At 38.4% G+C, this 22433-nt stretch overlaps 1 protein-coding gene across 17 annotated transcripts in view; it reads right to left on the bottom strand.

Annotated features, from left to right (window-relative positions):
- Positions 1–428: 428 nt before the first annotated feature.
- The window catches only part of mapk10 (mitogen-activated protein kinase 10), a 38150-nt gene continuing 16145 nt past the window's right edge, over positions 429–22433 (bottom strand). For 6 of the 17 annotated variants that reach the window (XM_035991900.1, XM_031317880.2, XM_031317887.2 and 3 more), the window contains 12 exons: positions 20658–20787; positions 20133–20191; positions 19553–19691; positions 17975–18140; positions 16886–16957; positions 13003–13185; positions 10512–10636; positions 9430–9456; positions 8688–8751; positions 8467–8544; positions 4791–4929; positions 429–3569 (listed from right to left, as the gene is read on the bottom strand). In XM_035991900.1, coding sequence (XP_035847793.1) covers positions 3563–3569; positions 4791–4929; positions 8467–8544; positions 8688–8751; positions 9430–9456; positions 10512–10636; positions 13003–13185; positions 16886–16957; positions 17975–18140; positions 19553–19691; positions 20133–20191; positions 20658–20787 — 1189 coding nt within the window. In that variant the 3' untranslated portion in view covers positions 429–3562. Of the gene's footprint in view, positions 3570–3951; positions 4935–8436; positions 8545–8687; positions 8752–9429; positions 9457–10511; positions 10637–13002; positions 13186–14308; positions 14381–16885; positions 16958–17974; positions 18141–19552; positions 19692–20132; positions 20192–20657; positions 20788–22433 lie in introns of those variants that run through there. The other 11 variants (XR_004895127.1, XM_035991889.1, XM_035991890.1 and 8 more) reach the window with 11 other exon arrangements.

Below are 22433 nucleotides of genomic sequence, written 5' to 3'. Positions count from 1 at the left end.
ACTGGAGAAAAGTGACAATATTTATAAAAACACTATCATGTTATACATAATTTTATATGTCGCTTTTATATGTCGATATTGATATATTGACAGGAATGTCTGTTTTTGAATAATCCAGCAAATGAAGTGCCTGACAATTCAAACTACTACTAAAAAATAAAAATAAATCATCTAAAAATCCAATATTACCAAAAAGTATTCTGTGAGGGGACTTGCAACATTACTTACAATTGCCTAATGTAAAACAAGAAAAGGTATAGTTACCACAGTATAAAAGATATAAGAAAATCTATAGGTGTGTAGGTGGGATTTAGTGTAACTGTGACAGTTTGGACAGATAGTTCCTATGGAAACTACATAGGCACATAGAAATCAAACATAATGAATTGCAAATCACTCCAGGAAAAAAGAAAAAAGGTACACCGCTGTCCAAGATCAAAGATTTTATTTATTTTCAATCACATACATATACTATTTTTACATACACAGTTCCTTTAAAATGTTGTGTTTACAGTAACAGCTTTCAGTACATTTTTTTCTTTTTCTTTTAGCATTTGTTTTGACTTTATTTGAAACGCTATAGCCTGAAGCTTTGAGATCAGCGTGAAACAGATACAATTTATTTTCTTTTTTTCAACCTGACAATGTCAAAAGAATGATTCATTAAAACAGCACGGAGTAAAAGAAACAAGAGAGAAGGAATCATAAGGGAATTGAAGAACAACATCACCTGATTCAGATGAGCTATACAGGGATTCATCATTGTAGAGTTCCACATTTTAATCCACATTTAAACATTTTAGCGTCACCCGACCCTTGCAGTAGCTTGCCTCCCTGTCTGAGTGCAATAAACTGTTTATTGCATTGTTGGATTGTTGTTATTTACAATAGGACTTGAGAGAAAAAGGTGGAAATTAATAAATTAATAAACTGGGGGTCACAAGTACTGAGTCCAAAGATCTTATGTTGGCACAGCTGAGTACAAGATGTATCCTAACTTCTGACTTTATATTGGCAAAACATTATGGCTGAATGACAAGTCAGCCATCTTGAGATTAGAAATGAATGGCATGAATTTGGCTAAATCCTGCATTGACAAGAGATCATTTCAAATCCCTCGTAACAAAAATTAGGATCAGGATTGGTATTAGACACATTTCTAAATTCTAAAGTTTATGTGACTAAATGTGAATACACACATGAACTACTTCCAAACACACAACTGTACTGACTCACCATCAACATTCTTAAAAGCAATCTCATAAAATCCTGTATTGAAAGAAAGATGTGAAAACACAAACTGTTGAATAATCTGTCCAGATTGCCAGATCACATCTTCCAATTCAACTTTACAGACAGTTTGTGTTGAATGCTGGTTCATTTGAAATCACACACACACTAATGACAAAGCAGAGCAGCAATGACGTGAGTGAAACAATTCATTTCTACATTCAGTGCTGACAACCCAGCTGTTAGAATCATCTCAACTTCAGGCGCATTAAACAGAACCAAAAGCACCATTTTTATTACAGCAGAATTGTCTGGAGGGATGTCTTTATAAAAAAAGATCACATTCAGAGAAAGACAAAGAAAAAAGATGTTTCAGTATTTGTACCTCGAAAAGAAGAATGCAGTTGGGATGGGTAAAAATGCACCTGTAGTAATGACTGCAACCGTGTTGTGATTATACTGTATGTGGTTGTAGGAGTCAACTCAAAACACTTAGACCCCTTTATGAGAGATTGAACATTTTCAACACAAAGAATTTCAAAGTTGCACCCTGTTTTTTTAAAAGATTGCCCTGGCCAGACCCTGAACAGAAAGCCGATCTAGCCGTCGCTTATTCTGGAGACGCCACCCTCAGTGACCCTCTGTGTCAGGTACTGTAAGTCTGTGTGTGGTTCACTGTACACAAGCCAAAGGCAGAAAGAGTGTTAACAAAGTAGCCATTAGAAGTTATGTATATAATTTTTTTTCGGGGAGGGATTTTGAGACATTGTATGTACATGGACAGGGTGCTTTAGGTAGACTCCATGCAGAAAGGAAACCACTGTGCTGTAGCAGCTGAGTGTCCACCTAAACACTGCTGTCATTACTGCAATGATGTAACAATGTCACGACTGGGATTGAACCTTTAGTCTAAACTAGTGGACATATGAGCCATGCAATTTCCATGAGTAGGAAATATTTTTAAAAAATTGTTGTTTTGACGTGCAAGAAACAAACAGATGTCTATGTTTGATTCATCAAAGGGCAATAAGCATCCTTGAGTGTCTAGAAACCTTATCTTTGTATGTTGTCAGTTACCTGATTGTCAAGTGATGACGGGTAATCCAATTGTTATGCATAAGGAAGGTAGTAATCTGTTTCTCACACAAACACTAGAATGTCTTTCCATCTAACAGCAAAAAATGTTCATTAAAGTTATTTCTTTCCTGGTAAAATTTGATTTCTCAACCCAGCTTCTGTTAATGGTTCTTTGCCCATAAACCCACACAACCTGCATGAGAACATGGAATATGGCAGTGGAAACAAAGGTAATGGGAATTATATAACTAAGTATAAATAACACATAAACAAACTAATAAACATGTTATACTGTAGATCACCTGCTTCTAGTTGGATTGTATTTTATCTAAAGCATGAGAAGCTGCAGTAACACATAAATTAACTAATGCAGCTAAAATGTTGTTGTTGTGAGCAGTGAATAAGATGGACATCAGATGGCCTCGGCTCTGGGCACAATATCAACGATTGGATGTGACCTACAGTGGTTGGCTGTAACTGGACGATGTGCTACGGTCCCAGTTTGAGAAAATCCGGTCACACTATTTTATGGAGATTCAGTTATAAGGAGAAATTAAATCGATATGGAAAATGTCATGTTGTGCAAAAACTGGTATGAGCATGCATACGTCTTAAGCCATACAATCTGAAGAGAACAATTTGATTTCATACCACAAAATGTCACTTTAGAAACTTAAGTGAAAGTGCCAACATCTGGCCAAACGGTGTTTTTCTTCCTTAAATGTTCCCACCAACATTAGTGGCTTGGGGATTTGGACAGTTTTAAGGCAGAAAAAGAAGAAGCAGAGAATAAAATAAGCAAAAAAATATATAATTTCTGCACTTGCAATGCTTCATTCCAAAAGGCACTTGCCATATTCAGGTTCCATCTATCAAAATAAATAAATCAATAAATAACTTCCACCTAAGAAATAATGTAGTTAACATAACTGTTGGGTAGCCTCTATTCAGATCCTTTTTATTGACAAAAACATGTTTGTCTTTTGTGTAGTGTGTGGTCAAATGAGTTTACTTTAGAACAAAAAGATACATTGCTACGAGGTTAACACTCATCGACCGCCTTTAATCTACCTGCTGTATCATTTGTATCTCTTTCTAAAAGCCTTCTATGTTTCAGACAGTCAAATAAATAAGTATCATCTCCTGGTGGCAACACCACAGTGAAACAGACCAACCTCCTGTACCTATGAGGGGTTAATGGTACACAATGACATGCAGGGCTGTGGGCCAGTCCATGGGGTGGTGGAGGGACCGATCATACACTGCCAGGAGAAATAAAAGGGACATTACACACAAATCAGACTTTTTAAACCCCTTAAAGGTCATTTTATGAAGTCTGAAAACAATCAAAATAATTTATTTGAGAGTGTACTGACGCTTTAAGTCCCAAACTCAGCCCTGACATTTACTAATGTCTTAATGGCTTGGTAACAAACAAACAAACAAACAAACAAACATATGCACGCACACACACACACACACACACACACACACACACACACACACACACACACACACACACACACACACACACACACACACACACACACACACACACACACTCACACTCACTCGTCCTATCCTGTGACCAGACCCCCCCCCCCCCCCTCCCCCCTGTCTGGAGTTGAGTTAGTTTACATCGTATATAAACAAAAGTCTTTATTCAGACTAATTTTAGCATACAGTGAGATTAGCATTGTTTTAAATCTAACCATGCAGGACTACAGCAATAGGTAGGGGCAACTGAGCTGGAAAGCAGTGATGTGGCAAGGTGCGCTAGTCAAGAAATAAACTCCCAGTGTACTGGCCGTCAGTCCCACTCTGTGTGCCCTTCAGCTGTACAGAATTACATTATTTACAAGTAGCGCCGGGAGCACCGCTCTCTAGGTGAGAGCGACTACATATCCCTGCAGAATAACCACATAAAAACACACACATCAGGCAACCTTACAATGGGGATTGTGTTGGGTGGGGATTGAGGATGTCTAAGAGGTTAAAATACAGCAGTGCTTGGATTGGATAAGGGAAAAGGGGAAAGGAGAATGTATTGTACAGTAGTGATGAGCAAAATGGCAGCCCACCTTGCCACAATGATTGGAGCATAAATGCTTTTGCAAGGAATTGTGAGACCTGCAGCCCGCCAATATGCACTTTACAGGAGATGCAAGTCAAAGCATTTGGTCATTTTGTTTGGATGCCATATACATGATATGTGGGGTAATATAAGCAAAGCAACTAGAGGATCATTAACATATATCTCAGCTCATTTACTTCAGTTTAAATACCACTGCTGTTTTTGAATGACAATGCACAGGCTTTAGATTTGATCATTTCAGATTCAGTGATTCCATAACTCATGTTTTTGTTCTTAATATATTCATTTTGATCTTTTTTTTGTTGTTGTGTTTTTTCAGTCGGTCATTTGCGGTTGGGTTCTTCACCTTCGGAAGAACATGGGGTTTCGCAGGCAGGCGGCTAGTCACCTGCAACACCCCAGGGGTCCTGCAGAGGTCTCCAGGCTGCTGTCAGTGTCTGAGGCCAGGGTCTGGTCGGTGGACATGGAGGAGATGTCGTTTATGGAGGAGGAGGGAGGGAGGCTCTCGCTGCTGTTCACGGCTGCACCTGTGCTAAGGGAATCAACAGCAGCAAGGGGTTACAACGTAAAAGAATCCTGGCAAAGACAGGAGCAGAAATACAACTAGTAGAGATATTTTGGAAAAGTGCACACAGTGAAACTTTGTACTGTAGCTGAATTGGTTCAATGAGGTCAAGACGTCAACAACATGAACAAAACCTGTGGGACATCACAACCAGTGTGTCTATAATGAAAAAGGGGTAAGTAAGGTTTGGGTCCAATGGATTTCACAGGAAGGAATTGATAGGTTCAATATAAGCCCAGATATTGACTGGATTGGATCTTATAATGGCATAAGTCAATGTATTTTGTTTTGATGGCATTAAGAAATGTTAGTATGCCAGTATGTATGATTTATGTATCAATAAAGGTGTCTGCAACCTTTAATGATACAGTTAAATAGAGTTTTTTTTTGCTCAGGCACTCACAATGTTTTACATTGCAATCCAATGTTCTCATATGGATCTTGTTTTGAAGTCAAAGGTGGAAGCAGCTGGCAGTAAACTTTTTGAGATTTCATTAAAGAACTCTTAATTCAGTCCAGGCAGCTGCTATTCTGCCATTACTAGTGATATAAACACTTCATTAAAGACCCTGGACATCTCTGTCTGATTATCTCCTTGCTAAATGAAGCTCTAAAGGATGCTCTTGATCTCCAGAATTAAAAAGGTAAATTTAAGGTTTTTGAATATTATTGAAGGTTTGGAGGTGGACACGTCTCTTTAATGTTGCGTGGATCTGTGGACTAAACTTTAGATGAGCAGACAAGGATGTTTCGAACAAGAAAGATCAGAAAGTGTCAAGGCACCAAACTGCTCACTGACAGCACTTTCATTAAATCCTTAGTGAGTGGGTTCTTCTCTCTTTGATTTCAAGTTCATGAGCAAATCAATAGAAAAATGGGCAGTTTGCTTTTGGGATGGTAGTTGAAAGAGTAAAGCCTGATTAAAAAAGGATGAGAATATTGCTAATGAGTAAATCGCACAACCATTTTTACTTCCAAGCATACCAGCAGTCTCCTCGTTTCTACAGAGGACATGCACAGAGCAGGCCCACTGTAAATCAGCTGTTTGTGTCTGTTCCCTGTGGGAGGTAATTGCTTAATGGAGACTAGTGGGCACTTCAGCTGACCCAAACTAAAACGCAGAACAAAGCAGGATTAATGGCTGGCTATAATTCCAGCATTCACTTCACTTGTAAGTTTACTTACAGTAAATACATAAAAAAAATCTGTTAAAAGGCACCATGCAGGTGAAGTATAAGTTTAAATCTTAAAAGATGACTTGAGCATAAACCCCACTAGTAGTTGGAAGATTAATTAAGCTTTTAAATCACAAAAAAATAATTAAGACTAATCTTTGGGGAAACTCCAAAATTGTGATGTGAGATTATAACTCTTGTTATGTGCTGCCTTGGCATCGCTAATAAGGTCTGAACCATTCTCAATCTTGCACTGTACAGCCGCCCTCTGCACTCAGTGAACTACCCTTTCCATCTTTGGATATGAAAGGCTCATGTGAGGAATGATAGTAAACATGTTAACAATATTGTAGATGATATATATAGTGTGGCACAAACAGCGCAGGTCTGGTAACAGCTATATCAATAATAATACAGCATAAAAAATGTAAAAATGTCTAACGCACACACGCAGTAACACAAAAAGAGCTGCAAGACTCGTCTGGTTCTGAACGAGTCATCATGTGTGCGCTAAGCTCTTGTGTTTTCCTGCTGCATCAGACACTAGACCAGCCCTTCTGCTTAATTACTAGTTGATGCCAAAAAGAAAGAAAAAGAAGAAAGATGGAGGTCATGAATTTGTGAGAACAAGAGTAGAGAATAAGAGATGAGAAGTAGCTGTTGCATAATGGGTCAAATTAATGCTATGAGCTCTTTATAGAGTAATGTCTCATCTTCCCTTTGTAATAGTTTAGCTTGAAGAGATGCAACAAGCAAGACAACACTGTTTGTATGCAGTTTGAACTGCATGTTGTCTAGATATTCCATGCAGAAGGCATATAAACCTACACTAAGAGGATTTCTATACACTGGTGGTTTGGTATTGTGAGAGAGAATTTTTTCAGACCTCACATTAATTTCTCTTTACATGTGGCAGTTACCTCTCCATTGTCAGCATATGTTACTGTCTCTGCAATATTTAGCTTCTGTTTGCTTTTCTAATCCTCAAAATGGAAGTTTGTGTCTTTTACAGGAGAAAAGCTGTTGTTTTAACGGGGCAATAAGCTATTTTCAGTGATGTCTGGGTGGACTGGTCAGTGTGCTAACATGACTCCATACTGCCTCTCTGTGGCTAACTATGAGAACAGCACTGACCTATTATTCTACAAGGAAAATGTGATATCCATAAAGCTATATTTTCAAAATCTCGGCCAGCCTTTAATCACTTTAGAATTACATTTTTTAATTATTTTGAATCTATCCAAATTATTAATAATAAGAAAAGTATTTATATAGCTAATGTACTACAATATGTTTTCAAGGAAATGTGATTATATAGCCTACTTTTCAATTTCAGTTTTTTGTATTGTATTTTCTTTTTTTTTACTTTCTTCTTTTCTCACTGTGTATTTAAGTACCTTTCTTCTTAAGTTTATTCATTTTATGTCATTATGTAAGTTTGTAATGATCGCTGAATGGAAATGACTGCCTTATTTATATATTTTTGAAGTATGATGCCGAATTGTTCCAAAACTGTTTGCATCACGTGGTATTTGTGAAAATATGCAAATAAAGTTGTTAAAAATAAAATAAAAATGAGAACAGCACTCACTGTGCTTGGAGGTCCTTTTACAGACAACAGAACAGTATAAAATGCCAGCTGCAGCTGAGGACTGATATGTCCTGTGATGGACTCCAAAGGACCCAAATCTTAAGTCATGACATGTTATACATACACATATACACTCATTAAAGCTATAGTGCGTAGTTTCTGCCGCCCCTCGGCGCGTCCACATGATACAAGCCTTCCGTGACCTTGCACCCCCCAACCCCCGCCCCCCCCCCCCCCCTCCTCCACACAGTTGGTAGTAGCCAAGGAGGACACAGAGGATTAAAAAAACATGATGGACTCTTCAGAAGAGGTAATTATCTTCACTCGAGTTTCTGCGCGGGAAAGTAACCGGACACCACAATCTTCTGAACACAGCCATACTGAGAAATACAGAGAGTTGTGTGGAGCTCATAGTCTTAATTGGCTTGAATGTAACGGACGTTCATTAATATCAAAAAGTTACGCACTAAAGCTTTAAAGTGCATACAGCATCTGCCATTGAATATATAAAGAGGCAATAGCAATCACTGATTAACTGTCCAACAATACCATTTAACAAATACACTTGGCACAAACACAAAACAACATTTAACTTTAAAAAATGTTTTAAGGAGATGCAAAAGACAGAGACACATGGTCAACAACACAATGGGTTTCTCTATTTACAAGTAAACTCCAGTAAGGTTATAGTAAATTCACTTACAGAGCGATTAGGGTTATGCACTGAGAGTACCTGAAGGTGAAGGCTGTCCCTTCACAACGCCATTCTTCGTTCTCTCCTCAAAGTTCATCACCTCTTTGTAAATTAGTTCTGCCAAAGAGCAAAGATAGGTCATTAAAACATACAAAGTGGTATATAACATTTATTGCTCATTGGTCTTCTGATATTGCGAGATCACACACTTTTAGTAATTTCCTGATAACGTATATTTTTTTTGAATAAGTAATTCTCACCTTTCCATTCATCAATGGAGTGTTCTCTTTCATCCAGCTGCTTGTCGTAGATCTGAGGTGGAGGCTAAACGGGGGAGAGTACAAACATTTTCACAACCCGATCAACAAGATTCATTATGGCTGATATCTCTGGATATCAAACGACTTGGATACAAGTTTAGTTTGAGAAACACATGACTATTAATTTGGCACTTTAACATGTACTGTGTGTAGACAAAGACATGCCGGGGTACAAAGTGCGCACATGTGGATTATGAAGAAAATAAATAATGTAAATGAAGGAAAAATAAACAGTTAAATACCAATACATTGTTTGCCACATATATCAAAATATCACAGAAAAATCAGGATTAAACAACATACGGACAGTGAGGTAAGAATAAATCTGGTGGGTTGTCCAGCTAAGATGTCTTTCTCCATAGGATTGTCATTTTATCTAACGGGACACAGATATGCTGTCTGGCACCCAGTCAACCCTTCTGATCCTGCACCATAATCTCACTGCAGGTGACAGGACCCCCAATAAACCTCTCTGATAGGACCTTGGAGGGACAGTTACATTCAGTAGCCACAGCAGGACAGAAGTGAGAGGTTTTTTTTCCTCAAACAATGATTTATCAAGATATGTATTCTATCCTCTACAACATTTTTTTAAATATGGTTAATGATTGACAGTGCTGAAACAAATATGTCTCATTTAACCTTCACTTATTTTCTTTGATGTAGAGCGGTTGTTATTTACCATGGATATTTGGATGAGATCCCTGGCCTTCATCAGCATGAGATGACATTAGAGAAAGGGAAAACAGCAGAACATGTGTTGAAATGCCATATCATACATACCACATCAACTCTAACAACAATATCATCATTAAATCAACAACTAAACAACTTAGACAAGTGCAAAGTCATGAAATCCTCTACAAATGAACTACAATGGAGGTGTGTCATGTGGTGTCTTTACAAAAAGCTACAATTAACCAGCAGGATATTTAACGCTGGAATTCATCAGCTGGTCATGCACTCATTAGTGTATTGCTGCAAGCAGAAGTAGATCTGTGCAACTTTATGGTGCTGCAGATGGCCTTTTCCCAATCTCACTGTCACCTCATACTAATGAGGCACTGATGAAGAAATTAGACTTCACCAAATAAACCAGGAACACCACCACTCTTACATTACAAAAAAGAACAATACACTATAAATAGCAGCAAAATGAACTTTCTTTATCTAAGGAGTAGCAAAAACATGGGGGTTATTTTACTGAACGTAAAAACTATTAAAGTTCAGATGTAAAGAAAAAATGATAATGAGATGTGAAATAACATTTTTAAACAACCATAAATACACTGATGCAGCAATTATCACTAATACAGAACAGGTTATAGTTTAAAATGTGATATTAGTGTTGTAACTCATTATCAAATCAAAATCAAAACCTACTTGTGTAGAATGGCTTTTCATACGTAGTAGTGGTGTGACAATTTCCCTCTCCTCCTGTTTCTATGTAACCTTTTCTGATTTTACTGTTTTCTATGTTTCATTCTTTTTATTGTATGATATGTTGTTTTATTCTTGGTTCCTGATGTAAAGCACTTTGGATACCTGCTGGTTGCTGTAAAGTGCTATATAAATACAGTAAATGTTGATTGATTGATTGATTGATTATAATTGCAGATTTATAAAATAAGGGGAGTCATCATGATTCTTTTTTGTACGCCAATGCAAATACAAAGTAAACAGTGCTGACCAATCAAAGACAGAGGAGAGAGGATTGAGTTGGGGATGGTAATAAATATACAGCTCTGCCAAAGGCCTACTCACCGCCTCCACCTCAGTTGGATCATACCACACGTTGATGTAGGGGTGCTGTAAGGCTTCGTCCACCGATATCCGTTTAGCAGGGTCAATGATCAGCATCTTTGACAGCAGGTCTCTGGCCTGGCTAGCTGTGGTTTGAAGAAAAATTAAAAACATGTGGTTAAGATTGCAATGCAAGAAAGTATTCCTCTAAGCCACTAATGTGCCAAAAGGAAATTGGAACACAATAAGGCAGAAAAGGAGGACGAGAGAGAGAAGAGAGAGAAATGCCAGGGTTTAAAGAGAATAATGAACAACAGCAGCTTGTCAACGGAAACCAGAATCTCACAAAGCATTAATCACATGTGGATTAGCAAATAAACACAGCATTTTTACAGAGTGAGAGCTTTGGAAAAGAGTATTTTGACATTTATTTTGAATTATGTGGGCACAAATGATAATCTGCAACACTTTATCAACCATTCAGATATCTCTGCCTTTTTGATCTAATTCAAGATTCTGGCTTGTCCCATATTGTATTGGTGCTATTTGTTACAGGCTGATTCAATTTGAATAATGTCTGAAATCTAAGAAATGACCTGCTCCTACTGGTATCTCTCTGAATTTAGTTTTATAAGGACATCAGCAAGTAGACTGAAGTGTATTTTTCTAACAAACATTGGTTTCTCAACATACAAATGCATCTGCATCAGCAGTCGCTCATTTGGTCAGTCTCTCTACCCTCAGGCCCTTTTGGACTGATCTGAAATCGAGAACCCTTAAATCACACAGCATCTCTCTCCTACACGCACTGACCCCATTATAAATAGCTCTACAGCAGCAAAGGACTGAAGAAACTGAACAGGGAAAGACAGATGAGCCGGGCGCACCCGCTGCATTTTGCCTCAGCATCAACACATCAATAAGAAACGGATGGTAAATCTGTAATATGACTCCTCTATCGCTCTCCTTCCAACTTTCCTTGATCCTTATCTACAGTATCTTTCTTCTCTCTGCCCTACAGTACTGTCTGTCTGCCTCTTCCTCATGCAGTTCAAAAAATAACCAAAGCCCAAAAGATGTCTGCCTCAGTTCCTGTGACAGTACAAAACATACAAAACAGCAGCATTCAACCTGGGTTCACACCCTCCCACACTCTCTCTCTAGATGCCTTTCCTTTAACATTGTCACTCCAGCAGGGAGCAGCCAGAATACAAAAGTGATTCATGAGAATTTTACCAGACAGGAGCTTTGATGTTGGAGCTGGGTAGCCAAAAAAGCTTCTTTTCCTAAAAAAAAAAAATACTGGGAAGAGAAGTTGTACGTCTCACTGAGACAGAAGAAAGAAATGATGTCTTGGTTACCCCTCTGCATAAGAATAGTCTGAATTCACAGAGGCCCACACAATGGGGTTGAAAAAATGCATAAATGTGGAGGCCCAAAAGCAAAATGTAAAATAAAAGTTTTTTGAGGTAAAAGTTGACCAAAACAAACGTTTTGTTCCCTATTGAGGAAATAGGGCAAGCTGCTCTGTGAGGCTGTACTTAGCCACAGCGGTGCTTTGAGCTAAATTCTAACATTAGCATGCTAACATACTTACCATGAAAATTGCTAACATGATGATTAGCATGTATGTTTACCATGTTCACCTGCTTACTTTAGAGTATTAGCATGCTAACATTTGCTAGCACTAAACACAAAGCACAGCTGAGGCTGACGGGAATGTCATTCATTTTGCAGGTGTTTGGTCATAAACCTAATTTTTTCTAAGTGAAAAATGAAGAAATCACCATAGTTATTATAATTCATCCTGAGGGGGGCATGCTTGTATGCCACAAATGTCATATAAATCTATCTAATAGTTGTTCAAATATTTGACTCAAAACCATCTGATAAATAAATGAATCTGTTGGTACTGCTAAAGTTGGTAGCACCTATCAAGTAAAAATATACACATTTTCTCATGTGACAATGCAACACTACTTTCCTGTGTGAGATGTGCTATGAAGCAGAGGTAGTCAAAACCACCCCAAGGCGTTATAATTTATTGAAACATTTAATGATCAATTAAATCAATCAATCTTCTGTTTTGACTTATAGCAGGCATTGTGGTTTTAACAGGCCTCCCCAGTACTCGTGTGGTTTTTATTACAGTTGCTCTGCCACAACATAACTTTATCTCTCACATGATATTTTGTGTGTAAATGTTTTTATGTCCTACATGGGAGATAAACTGTAATTTTTTTACACCTTATGTTTCAGGGCTTCTGTATTTAACAAAGATCATAAGAAATCCTATGAGTGATATCATGACGTAGGTTAGGCTATTACTTTTGTGTGATCCTGCTGTAAATACTGCAGAGCTCTACACTACAGAATCACACCACAGGGACATTAGTATGAGTGTCTGTCCAAATACACAGACATGCAAAGGTTTTAAATTCAAATAATCAATCTGTCTGCAATGTCATAAAATGCCTAAAATACACTTCATTCATGCAGCTCCAGTTCTCACCTTTGAGTTTGTTGTGCTCAGAGTCAGCAGGGAAAAGGCAGTCAGGGAAGAGCTTGGGAAAGGTGAGACCTGTGTACTTTGGCCGGTTCTCAACGTAGTTCCTCACTGTAGGCTGAAGCTTCTTCATGAAATCTGGTGAGGGTGTGCCCAGCTGCTCAATTACCTTGTTCCACTGGTCAATGTCTGGTGCGGCGGGTCAAGATTAAGGGAAACACACATGGAATATGCAGCATCCTGTTTGCCACAGTGTCCACACAGGCGCTACACCCACACAATACTATGTGTATTTAGGACAAGAAAAAAAATGGAAATCTTTTGATTTACTCATAAAAGGTTGGACTAATAATAATGGAAGCTGTAAGACCAAATACAATGTAATAATAAATAAATAAATAACTGGGTCTGTTAGGCAGAGTAACATCCGCAAAGATACAAAAAAACATGCTAAAAAACGTAATCACAAATTGTCACCAAGTTTTTATTTCTGATCTCATTTTTCTCTCATTAAGAAAAGAGAATTATGGGTCTCAGTATGCATCCAATCAATACTTCGCCCACCTCTATTACTTCCTAATTCCTTCCCTTTAATTACTTTCACGTTCCTCAAAAAACGCATCCAGTTTTGTTGGGATTATTATTTTCTTGGCCTTCTGGGACTCGAGGATCTCCAGTGATCCCTTGGCCCATATAACACATTCACTTTGTGCCTTGAAATCTACTTAAAATACAAAATACCTGTATATTCCCCTTACAATGTTGAGCTTACCTAAAAGCAAGCATGAGGTCGTGTTTGTGTGTGTGCAAATATGGTTGTGGGGTGTGTCAGCTTGTGTTTCTAGTTGGCAACAAATACTTCCTCTCTTACCCCTCCACACACTCCAAATAACCCCCTCCCCTCCCTGTGTTCTCACAGAGGGTGCCAGTTGAGGCAGTTAGCTGCCAGTGCCACCATAGTGTCCCATTATTTCATTTTGCTGGAACGCCACACACTTCCACCTCCTTTTTGTCTCGATTGCACATTGGCCATGATCCACCCAGTGCTCAGAGAGGCATTTTTGTATCCTCTAAGGTTCTTATCCATGGCTCTTTAGCAAGTTGTTGGATTCACACTAGAGACAGCTAGAGGTGTTTTTCCACAGTGGGTCAGTGCCACAAAAGCATGACGCTCCACTGTGTTTGGAGTTATTCATGTCTTGAATCAGGGCATCATGCACCTGAACGCAACTGCCTTCAAAGAAATGCTGTGGGGTTCCTACGATATTCAGGTTTACATGTGAGACAGAGCGAGGGAGCGTCAGAAGGATACGGTCAGTCCCAGGGAACAGCACTGTTCCTCTTATCACCTCTCCAAAGATGCAGCCGACTGACCACATGTCCACTGGGTTCAAACACACACACACACACACACACACACACATACATACAGGTACATTCACAAGCACGCACACACACACTCGCATTACAAACATCTATCGGAAATCTCTTAACACTTCTACCTCCTAAATGACTTACACATAAGTACACATAAATACATTTTCCAAGTTCTAATCCTGAACCCCTGTGTTGCTTTTTGCGAATTTGCATATTAAAATCCCTCTCTTTCTTTTCCTGTGAAACATAAGAATATTTTCGATGACTCATCTTGAACTCAGCGGGAGATTACATTCATTTATCCCATCAAATGTGATTTGAAGAAGGGTCCAGCTGCGAACCTCATGTGACCCAAGGTCTGTGAGTCAAGGGGTAGCGAGTAGGGTCCCAATACATGAAATTAGTTGCTTCCTTTAGTTCCTAAACGTGATTTACGCTTTCTTCTTTTTTTTATAATGTTAATATTAATTTTCTTTTTACCAGATTTGAAAAAGGTCATGTTTCTTTGCTCAAGACTTAGCTAGCACGGTAGCGAGCCTATCTTAGTAGGAGGTGTTTGGATTACGGTTGGCAAAAATATTATTAACATATTTCTGTTTACAATACAGGTCTAATTTACTGTATTAATTTCCCTCTTATCCTCCACCTAACAACTGGGGTGAGGGAGGTTAGTGTGGAGGCTAACAGTCCTCTCTGCAGCTCCATCGTGCAGTATTAGCTAAGGCCACTTCTGCTTTTGAGTGATCCAATCAAATGTGTGATTTGATTTAAACTCCACATCATATATTCCATTCCACTCTGAAATACAGCCCATTACTGGAGCTATAGCTATAGAGCAAGATGTTATAACTTCTGTTTCACTGTGACTTTGTACTTTATAAAGTAACAATAAGGTGTGATATTCCTAAAATGAGTAATACTGTGCCCAGTTCTTCTTATGCCATCACATAGATGTGTGTTTTACCAGTAATTACCTTGCCATCACTCCATAGCCACTTATTTAACACACTGTTGTACTATATGGCCATCAAACACCCAGTCACCCTGAGGCTCACTGTGCTGTGACCTGTGTAGACACACTGCTCTTCTATATCATCATTTGACAGACACTCAGGAAGGTGCAGATAACTTCAGCCAGGTCAATACTTCAGGTCAAAAAGTCTATGAAGTAAATTAAGATTAGCAACGACAGGGTACCAGTCCAGAAACTGATCAATAAGCAGAAGATTAACAAAAGGTGTGCATGACTACTGTTCAGTGAGCTACAGTAAGAAAGGATGGGGTGTTATGTGATAAGAATTTCAGGTCATTGTGAGAGCAGAGACAGAGGGAGAGAGATAATGCAGAGCTCATTGCGGGGGTTTTCTAGTTCTCCAGAGCATTAATCTTTCAGGATCTGCGAGTTCAGGGATGTAGAGACAACAGTATTAGACACCTGCAGACACAAAAGGCTTATCTGCCTCTGAACAACTTATAGTAAAATCATAGTTTTACAGAATGAGGCTGGTGATATTTTATTTTTTTTGTTTTGTCAACAAATTCCATGACAAGCCCTTTAACATATTTACATTATTTCTACCTTGCATCTTACTATTATTAATACTTTCCCATAATGGCAGCTTTCTCGTTTTCTCAGTCTACACCTTTACTCTTTTCTTCCTCACACCACCAAGTGGGTTCATCTAAGCCGCTATTAAACCGATGTTCAAAATGAAAACATAAATCCTTCATTATTAATCCACTAAATGATTACTAACTGTTTCTGACTCACATATGTGGGCACCCTCAGATGCACTTCACGTGTGCACACGTGCACAACCTCAGCACGGTGACTATTTATCTAAATCCATCATTCTAAAAGAAGTCATTTTTGGGGATGCAATTACAGCCCCCTCACTGCAGGAGAACACACCAGGTAGCACTCACAGAAACACTCAATATTCAGAATATTCAGAGACAAAGAGAGAGAACTCCCCTCTTGCCAAAATTACAAAACCGAATAGAGCTTAAGATTCGGGCAGACTGACTTCAGAACAAGAATGTATAATGCTTATTTTATGATGTTATTGCAGGGTAAATTAAAAGTGTTAAAGGAGGATCAGATGGAATTGTTGGTATAAAGACAACCGGATGCAAGTGTGGTTTAGTTCACCTCAGTAACATACAGGAACATCAGGCCAGAATAATCTTCAAGGTAAATGTAACTGACCAAAATACAATGTGAAAAGTATGTCACGGTTATTACCATATGAATTAAACATTTACATGTTTTAAAGGAATATTGGACGACAAACCTGTAGCTACTATTTCATTAATTCCAAACTCTCCAAGCACTCGACTCAAAGAGTGTTTTAAAAGGCAGTTGAATCCATCTTGAGTCAGACACGTGAAACCCAACATGGATGGTCGTATTTAAAACAAAGAATGATTGAGTTTTAAATTAATTATTCTATGTACAGCAGACATAAACCCAATGAACACAAATGGTGTTACCATCAGATAACAAGGATACAGTCCCGCCCAGGAAAGAGGATTTTGTGGCGCACCATTTCTCCCATAATGCACCCCACCGACCATATATCCACTGCACGCATAGAGGTGACAGTAAGGCAGAGAAGGAGCAAAAGAAAAAGAGAGGAAGGCAAAGGTTAGTGTTAGACACATCAAGCTTTCTGGGAGAAGCAACAGGGATTAGCTGTCCTTCAGTGAGGGAGAAATAATTAGTGAGGAGCATGAAGAACGTGAATGAAATATAGACATAAAGCAGAAGAAGAGCAAAAAAAAAGAGAGAAAAGCTGAGCCTAACTAGCGGCAGAATATTCTTAAAGTCTACATGCTTCTATCCACAGGAGGAATATGGCTAATGATGAGTCATTACTTAGGCTGGCATTCAATCACATGTCTGATGTTCTGGGGGCTTTTAATCAGTGACTCACACCGCCAACACAATTCACTTTAGCTCATTTGAAAAGTGCGACTGAATTTGTTTCACAGATTAGTTGGGATCATTAATGGATAACATTTGTGTAATTTTATATATATATATATATATTTTTTTTTTTTTTTACTGATCATTAGTGCTCATGAAAAGACAAACATTGCTCTTTTTGCTTTGCTACAGTCAGAAGCTCATTCACATTCTGTTTTACTACAAATTATACTGCAGGTAAGTCATTAGGGTTTAAAAATACTTTACATACTCACATAGACATGCTGCTGCTATACTGTTATTTACCTCTAAAACATTAACAATCAAAAGTTGTATTACTTGACTAGAGGTAGATGTTGGTTCCCAGTCTGTATTAACTTTAGTTTTCCCTCTTCGCAGCAGCAGCAAGACAGTAAACGAGTGCAGTTTTGAGAATACTGACAATAGCTCCAATTAACTCATTTAGTGATGTACTCTATTAGCAAATACTGCTATACAAACACTAGTCAATCTGTGTGAGTTCTTTCAATTGACTGTGGAAAAGTGGATGTTAGACGTTTTGTGTGCATTAAGAAAGAGAGCAAACAATCAACAGTGTTGTCCTTTAAATTTGTCTAAATTTGACCCATGCAGGGTCAAATTGCCATGCAATCAATCATGGCAAATTCTCACCATTCTCTTTGTATCCCATGCCCAGGATAACCTCTGGGGCTCTGTAGTATCTAGTCACCACATAAGGGGTCATCATAAAGCTGGTGCCTGCTGTCCTGGCCAGACCAAAGTCCAGGATCTTCAGGGTGCAGTCTGACTTCACCACTATATTGCTTGGTTTGAGATCCTGGAGTTGGGAAAAAGACTGGTGTGAGAAACTGTGTATGTACAGTATATTTATGTCATTTACAAACCATCGTTTCAATGATTTCTGGTATTTGACTTGAACATTGGTTATGAGTTAAAAAAAAAAAAAAAAAAAAGGATTGACAGTATAAATATATATATATATATACTGGAGCAATGTCAAAACTTTGTTTTCAACTTTCTGATACATGCTTGTGTTAGTTTAATTTGAATCAGAGCAGTGAACACTGAACTGGAAGCAGGAATTTGATAGTACTCAGCTTTATTTTTTGAAAGTAATGTTTACTTTCTCTCCAAAATCTGAAATTGTAATTTCCCCCTGCACTAACCCCTGTTGACCTGGAGTGGGTTTTAAAGGAGGCATTTTCGAAACTTTCTTTTTAAAAAATGAATATATGTCCGAAAATATACATTAACATGAATCTAACATTTTAATAGCAAAGATAAATTGGCCTATTTGTGAAGAAAAAAATTAATTTACACATTGAAGATAAGCTTACTATGCCTACTATGGTAGCCATACATTTAAGCTTAATGATTCATTTTTATCCATGTGGTCCAGTATAATTCAAAAATAGGCATATGCTTATTTTTTTTAAGTAAGTGCTGTAGTACAACTAGCAGCAGACAAGTTATAATTGAGGTAAGTTTGGAGATACTACCTTATTTAATCATTAAATTAATAAATATTTTTGTTGTATCTCTTTTCGGTGTTGTAGTTTGTAGACGGTCCCTAAGCCTTGCCGTCTCAACACCAGAACTAAACACAGCTGAATTAGCACAACTTTTATGCATTTCTTTCACATCTTCTGCAGACAGATTCACTGTGTTCATTCAGAAGGAATCACTTCACATGGGTAGGCACTTGTAATGACATTTCAAACATGTTAAGAGGCTAAAAACTTGCCCTGTTTCAGTCTCCTGGGTGCAAACTGTAGCAAGAGGATAACACGGTGTAGGCAACACCAATTGTTTTTGTTTTTCTTGCTACTGACAGCACTCCAAATTTACAAACAACAGAGCTACTTTTGAAATCGACCGGAATTCTCCTTTAATATTATACAGTATATGTAGTAGGGGGTCCCTACTCTGTCTTTCTTTTAGCTAAGGGGTCCTTGGCCTGAAAAACTGCATCTGCTAGATGTGTTAGCTTAAACAGCTAGTAAAGATGGAAGCACCAGAAATTAAACCTTACCTTTCCTCTGTGCCCTTGCCTGCCAAATAGGTAACCAAGGTGATGTCAAATTGTATGGCTATTGATGTTAGACTACAAATTGCTATCCCCAAAACTTAAAACACACACACACACACACACACACACACACACAACTCAAACCATATTCAGTAGTCAAAAATTGAGAAAAAGAAAATTGAGCTGTCTTGCTTTCCTACCCTGTGAATAATGCCGGCTGAGTGCAGATGTTTGATACCACACAGCATCTGGTAGAGCAGGTAGGACATTCTCTCATGGTCAAGCTCCATCTGAATCACCTGGCACAAGTTGGCATCCATCAGCTCCATCACGAGGTACCTGAGAAAAAGTTTTATTGATCTATGAGTGGTTGACAAACTATTATTTGATGAGTTAGCTGTTTACTAAAGTAATTTGTAAACTACAGCTCTCAGTGGAAATCATAAACTGAGCATTCCTCTACCATTTGAAAGAGGTACCACCAAGACACATAAATCCCTCTGCAGTAGTCTGTACCTAGTTCTTAATGTGAATGTGCTCTCATTTATCATTCAGTCTGAGAACAGGATACCTCCAGCAGCCTTGGGTTACACCTACAGTACTTTCACTGACTACACTGACTACAGCAGTTGTGTTCTTACAACTGCAGGTGCAAAGCAGCTATAAGCATTTAACAGTCCCTTTCTTTCCCCCCTGTCATTTGAAGTAACTTTTTTTTTGGGCTAAATCTTTATTTTTCATGGAAATGTAAGTATGCAAGAAAGGGTTTAGTATACTCACACATCCTGGAATTCCTCTAATGATTTCTGTGGTGTGAAGACATTTAATAAACTGATGATCTGAAAGAGAGAAGAGCATGGAGAGGATCAACATCTAGCAGTTACAGTAAATATACACTGAGTTACAGCAAGGGACGGGGAGTTGGTAATGACCCTGGTGAAGGACACTGCTGAATAAACCGAACAAGTGGGTTGGAACAAAAAAGTGGGGATAAACGCGGAGGAGAGGAAAAAAGAGACGGAGAATACGAAAAGAGCTCAAACTGCGGCACTGGAGATTGCATTCATGCCTTGAAGTGCTCTCTGTTTCACTCTCCTGCCAGTTCGGTACATTTCTCGAGGCATCGAATTTAGCACAGTCACAATGTTGCAGTGGCTCGTCTCCTTTTTATAGTGAAGGGATTTATCAAGAACTAAAAATAGACACTGAATGTGGAATAGTTTAAAACTGTGCTTCATTTTGACAATGGATACATTTGTATTCTTCCTGCATTCCTTCCTGTTACCCCTCAGCTGAATCACTTACATTTTTGTGATTGACACATTTCATGAGCACCAACTCCCGGTATGCCCTCTTGGCATGGGTCTGGTTCTGGAAGGGTCTGCTCAGCTTCTTGATGGCTACATTTCTGTCCAGGACAGCATCATAGCCCGCACTGCAGACAAAAAAACGGAGAGAACAATGGAACAATTTTTGTTAGTATTCATGGCTGGATGAATCACTTTGCATGACGCTGTGACAATCCACCCTAAATGCCATTGGTCACAAAAACATCTCCAACAAAACAAAGACTCATAGGAAAAGATGACAGATGACTTTGTTTTAAACTTATAATTTTATCTGAAAACATTTTTCTCCAAGGGTATGATCTTCTCAGTAACAAGAAAACAATGACAGGCTGTTAAAGTAACAGGAAAATAGCATAAGCATTTTTTCAGCAATTAAAGAAACAGTTCGAAATTTTAGCAAATAAAAGCTGATTTAGCGTAAATGATGTGACTACAAGCTAGCAGTGGGGGCAACCAACTTGAAATAGTGCGTGACTACTCCCAAGTCGGTTCTCCTGTTCATCCCATTCTGCTGACATTACATGAATGCAGCACAATACTCCAAGAAGTCACCGTGACCGGCCAATAAAGCTTAAGATTCAGGTAGACTGACTTGAGAACAAGAATGTGCAGTATAATGCTTATTTTATGATATTATGTTATTGAAGGTTATATAAAAGAGTTAAAAGAGGATCCGTCAGAATTGTTGTTATAAAGACAGCCAGATGTGAGTGTGGTTTAGTTCACCTCCGTAACATACAGACCGGCCAGAAATGTGTCGCCTCATCTAACCTTTTCCCAAAATGTTCCACTTGTAACCATTCAGATACTACAGCCTACCATAAACACTGACTTGTCCCATTTCTAATTTTTTAGAAATATCCATTAATAGAATTATACAGTACTTGATAATATGATGAACATTCTTGGTGTTACAACAACAAATAACATAATGCAATGAAATAGAGGGGGAAATGTAAGTAGATGGCTTCTTTTTCCACATAGTGGCTCAAACTATTTTGGAGGTCATTACGGCAGAGTGAGTTCTTTGCTTACGAAACACAATCCCAACCCTGAGAACATTTTTTTTTTTGATTTATGTTTGTTTTCAATGAAAAGCCTTTTCTGACAAACTCTCCCTAAAAGATATAATAAATTGAGTTTCAATGCTGTATGCAGGCTTACTGCAGCCCTAATCAAAATGACACTGTGTGTGGGTTTGTGGATAGCTGGGTGGGATACAACTGGTTTGTCATTTCTCTGGAGACTGTACGCCAGGGATGGTGTGTGACCATGGAAACAGTGGAGCCTTTCATAAAAGCATTGCTCCAATACGGATTTACGCCTGTGATCACTTTTCTGGCTGAGTGAAAGATGATGTCATGACCAGCTACACTACTTAAAGCCTTTATCCCTTCTTAGATGCTTCTGAAAGCTCATTGTGACCAAGCACACAAGTCATAAGGGCAGAGATGTGCACAGATTGGGATGTTGGTGGCCGACAACATTGGCGGAGTGAGTCTGAGCCGTGCCAGTAATACAAGTGTTCCCTCATTAACATGTTCTCAGGCTTTACAGAGGCAAGACACTCCTCATTGCATAAGAAAAGCAGAATGAATACTTACTGTACTCACTGTTGATAATCTTTTGGATTACTTAGTATATTGTAATTTACATACAAGCTGTCGTGAGTGCATGTATGTTATAACTGTTGGTGGAAAAGAATTAAACTCTGTGCAAAATCAGACCAATG

The sequence above is a fragment of the Sander lucioperca genome, chromosome 14 (genome assembly GCF_008315115.2).
Source record: "Sander lucioperca isolate FBNREF2018 chromosome 14, SLUC_FBN_1.2, whole genome shotgun sequence".
Classification (NCBI taxonomy): domain Eukaryota; kingdom Metazoa; phylum Chordata; class Actinopteri; order Perciformes; family Percidae; genus Sander; species Sander lucioperca.
This window is presented reverse-complemented; position numbering and strand designations above follow the sequence as displayed.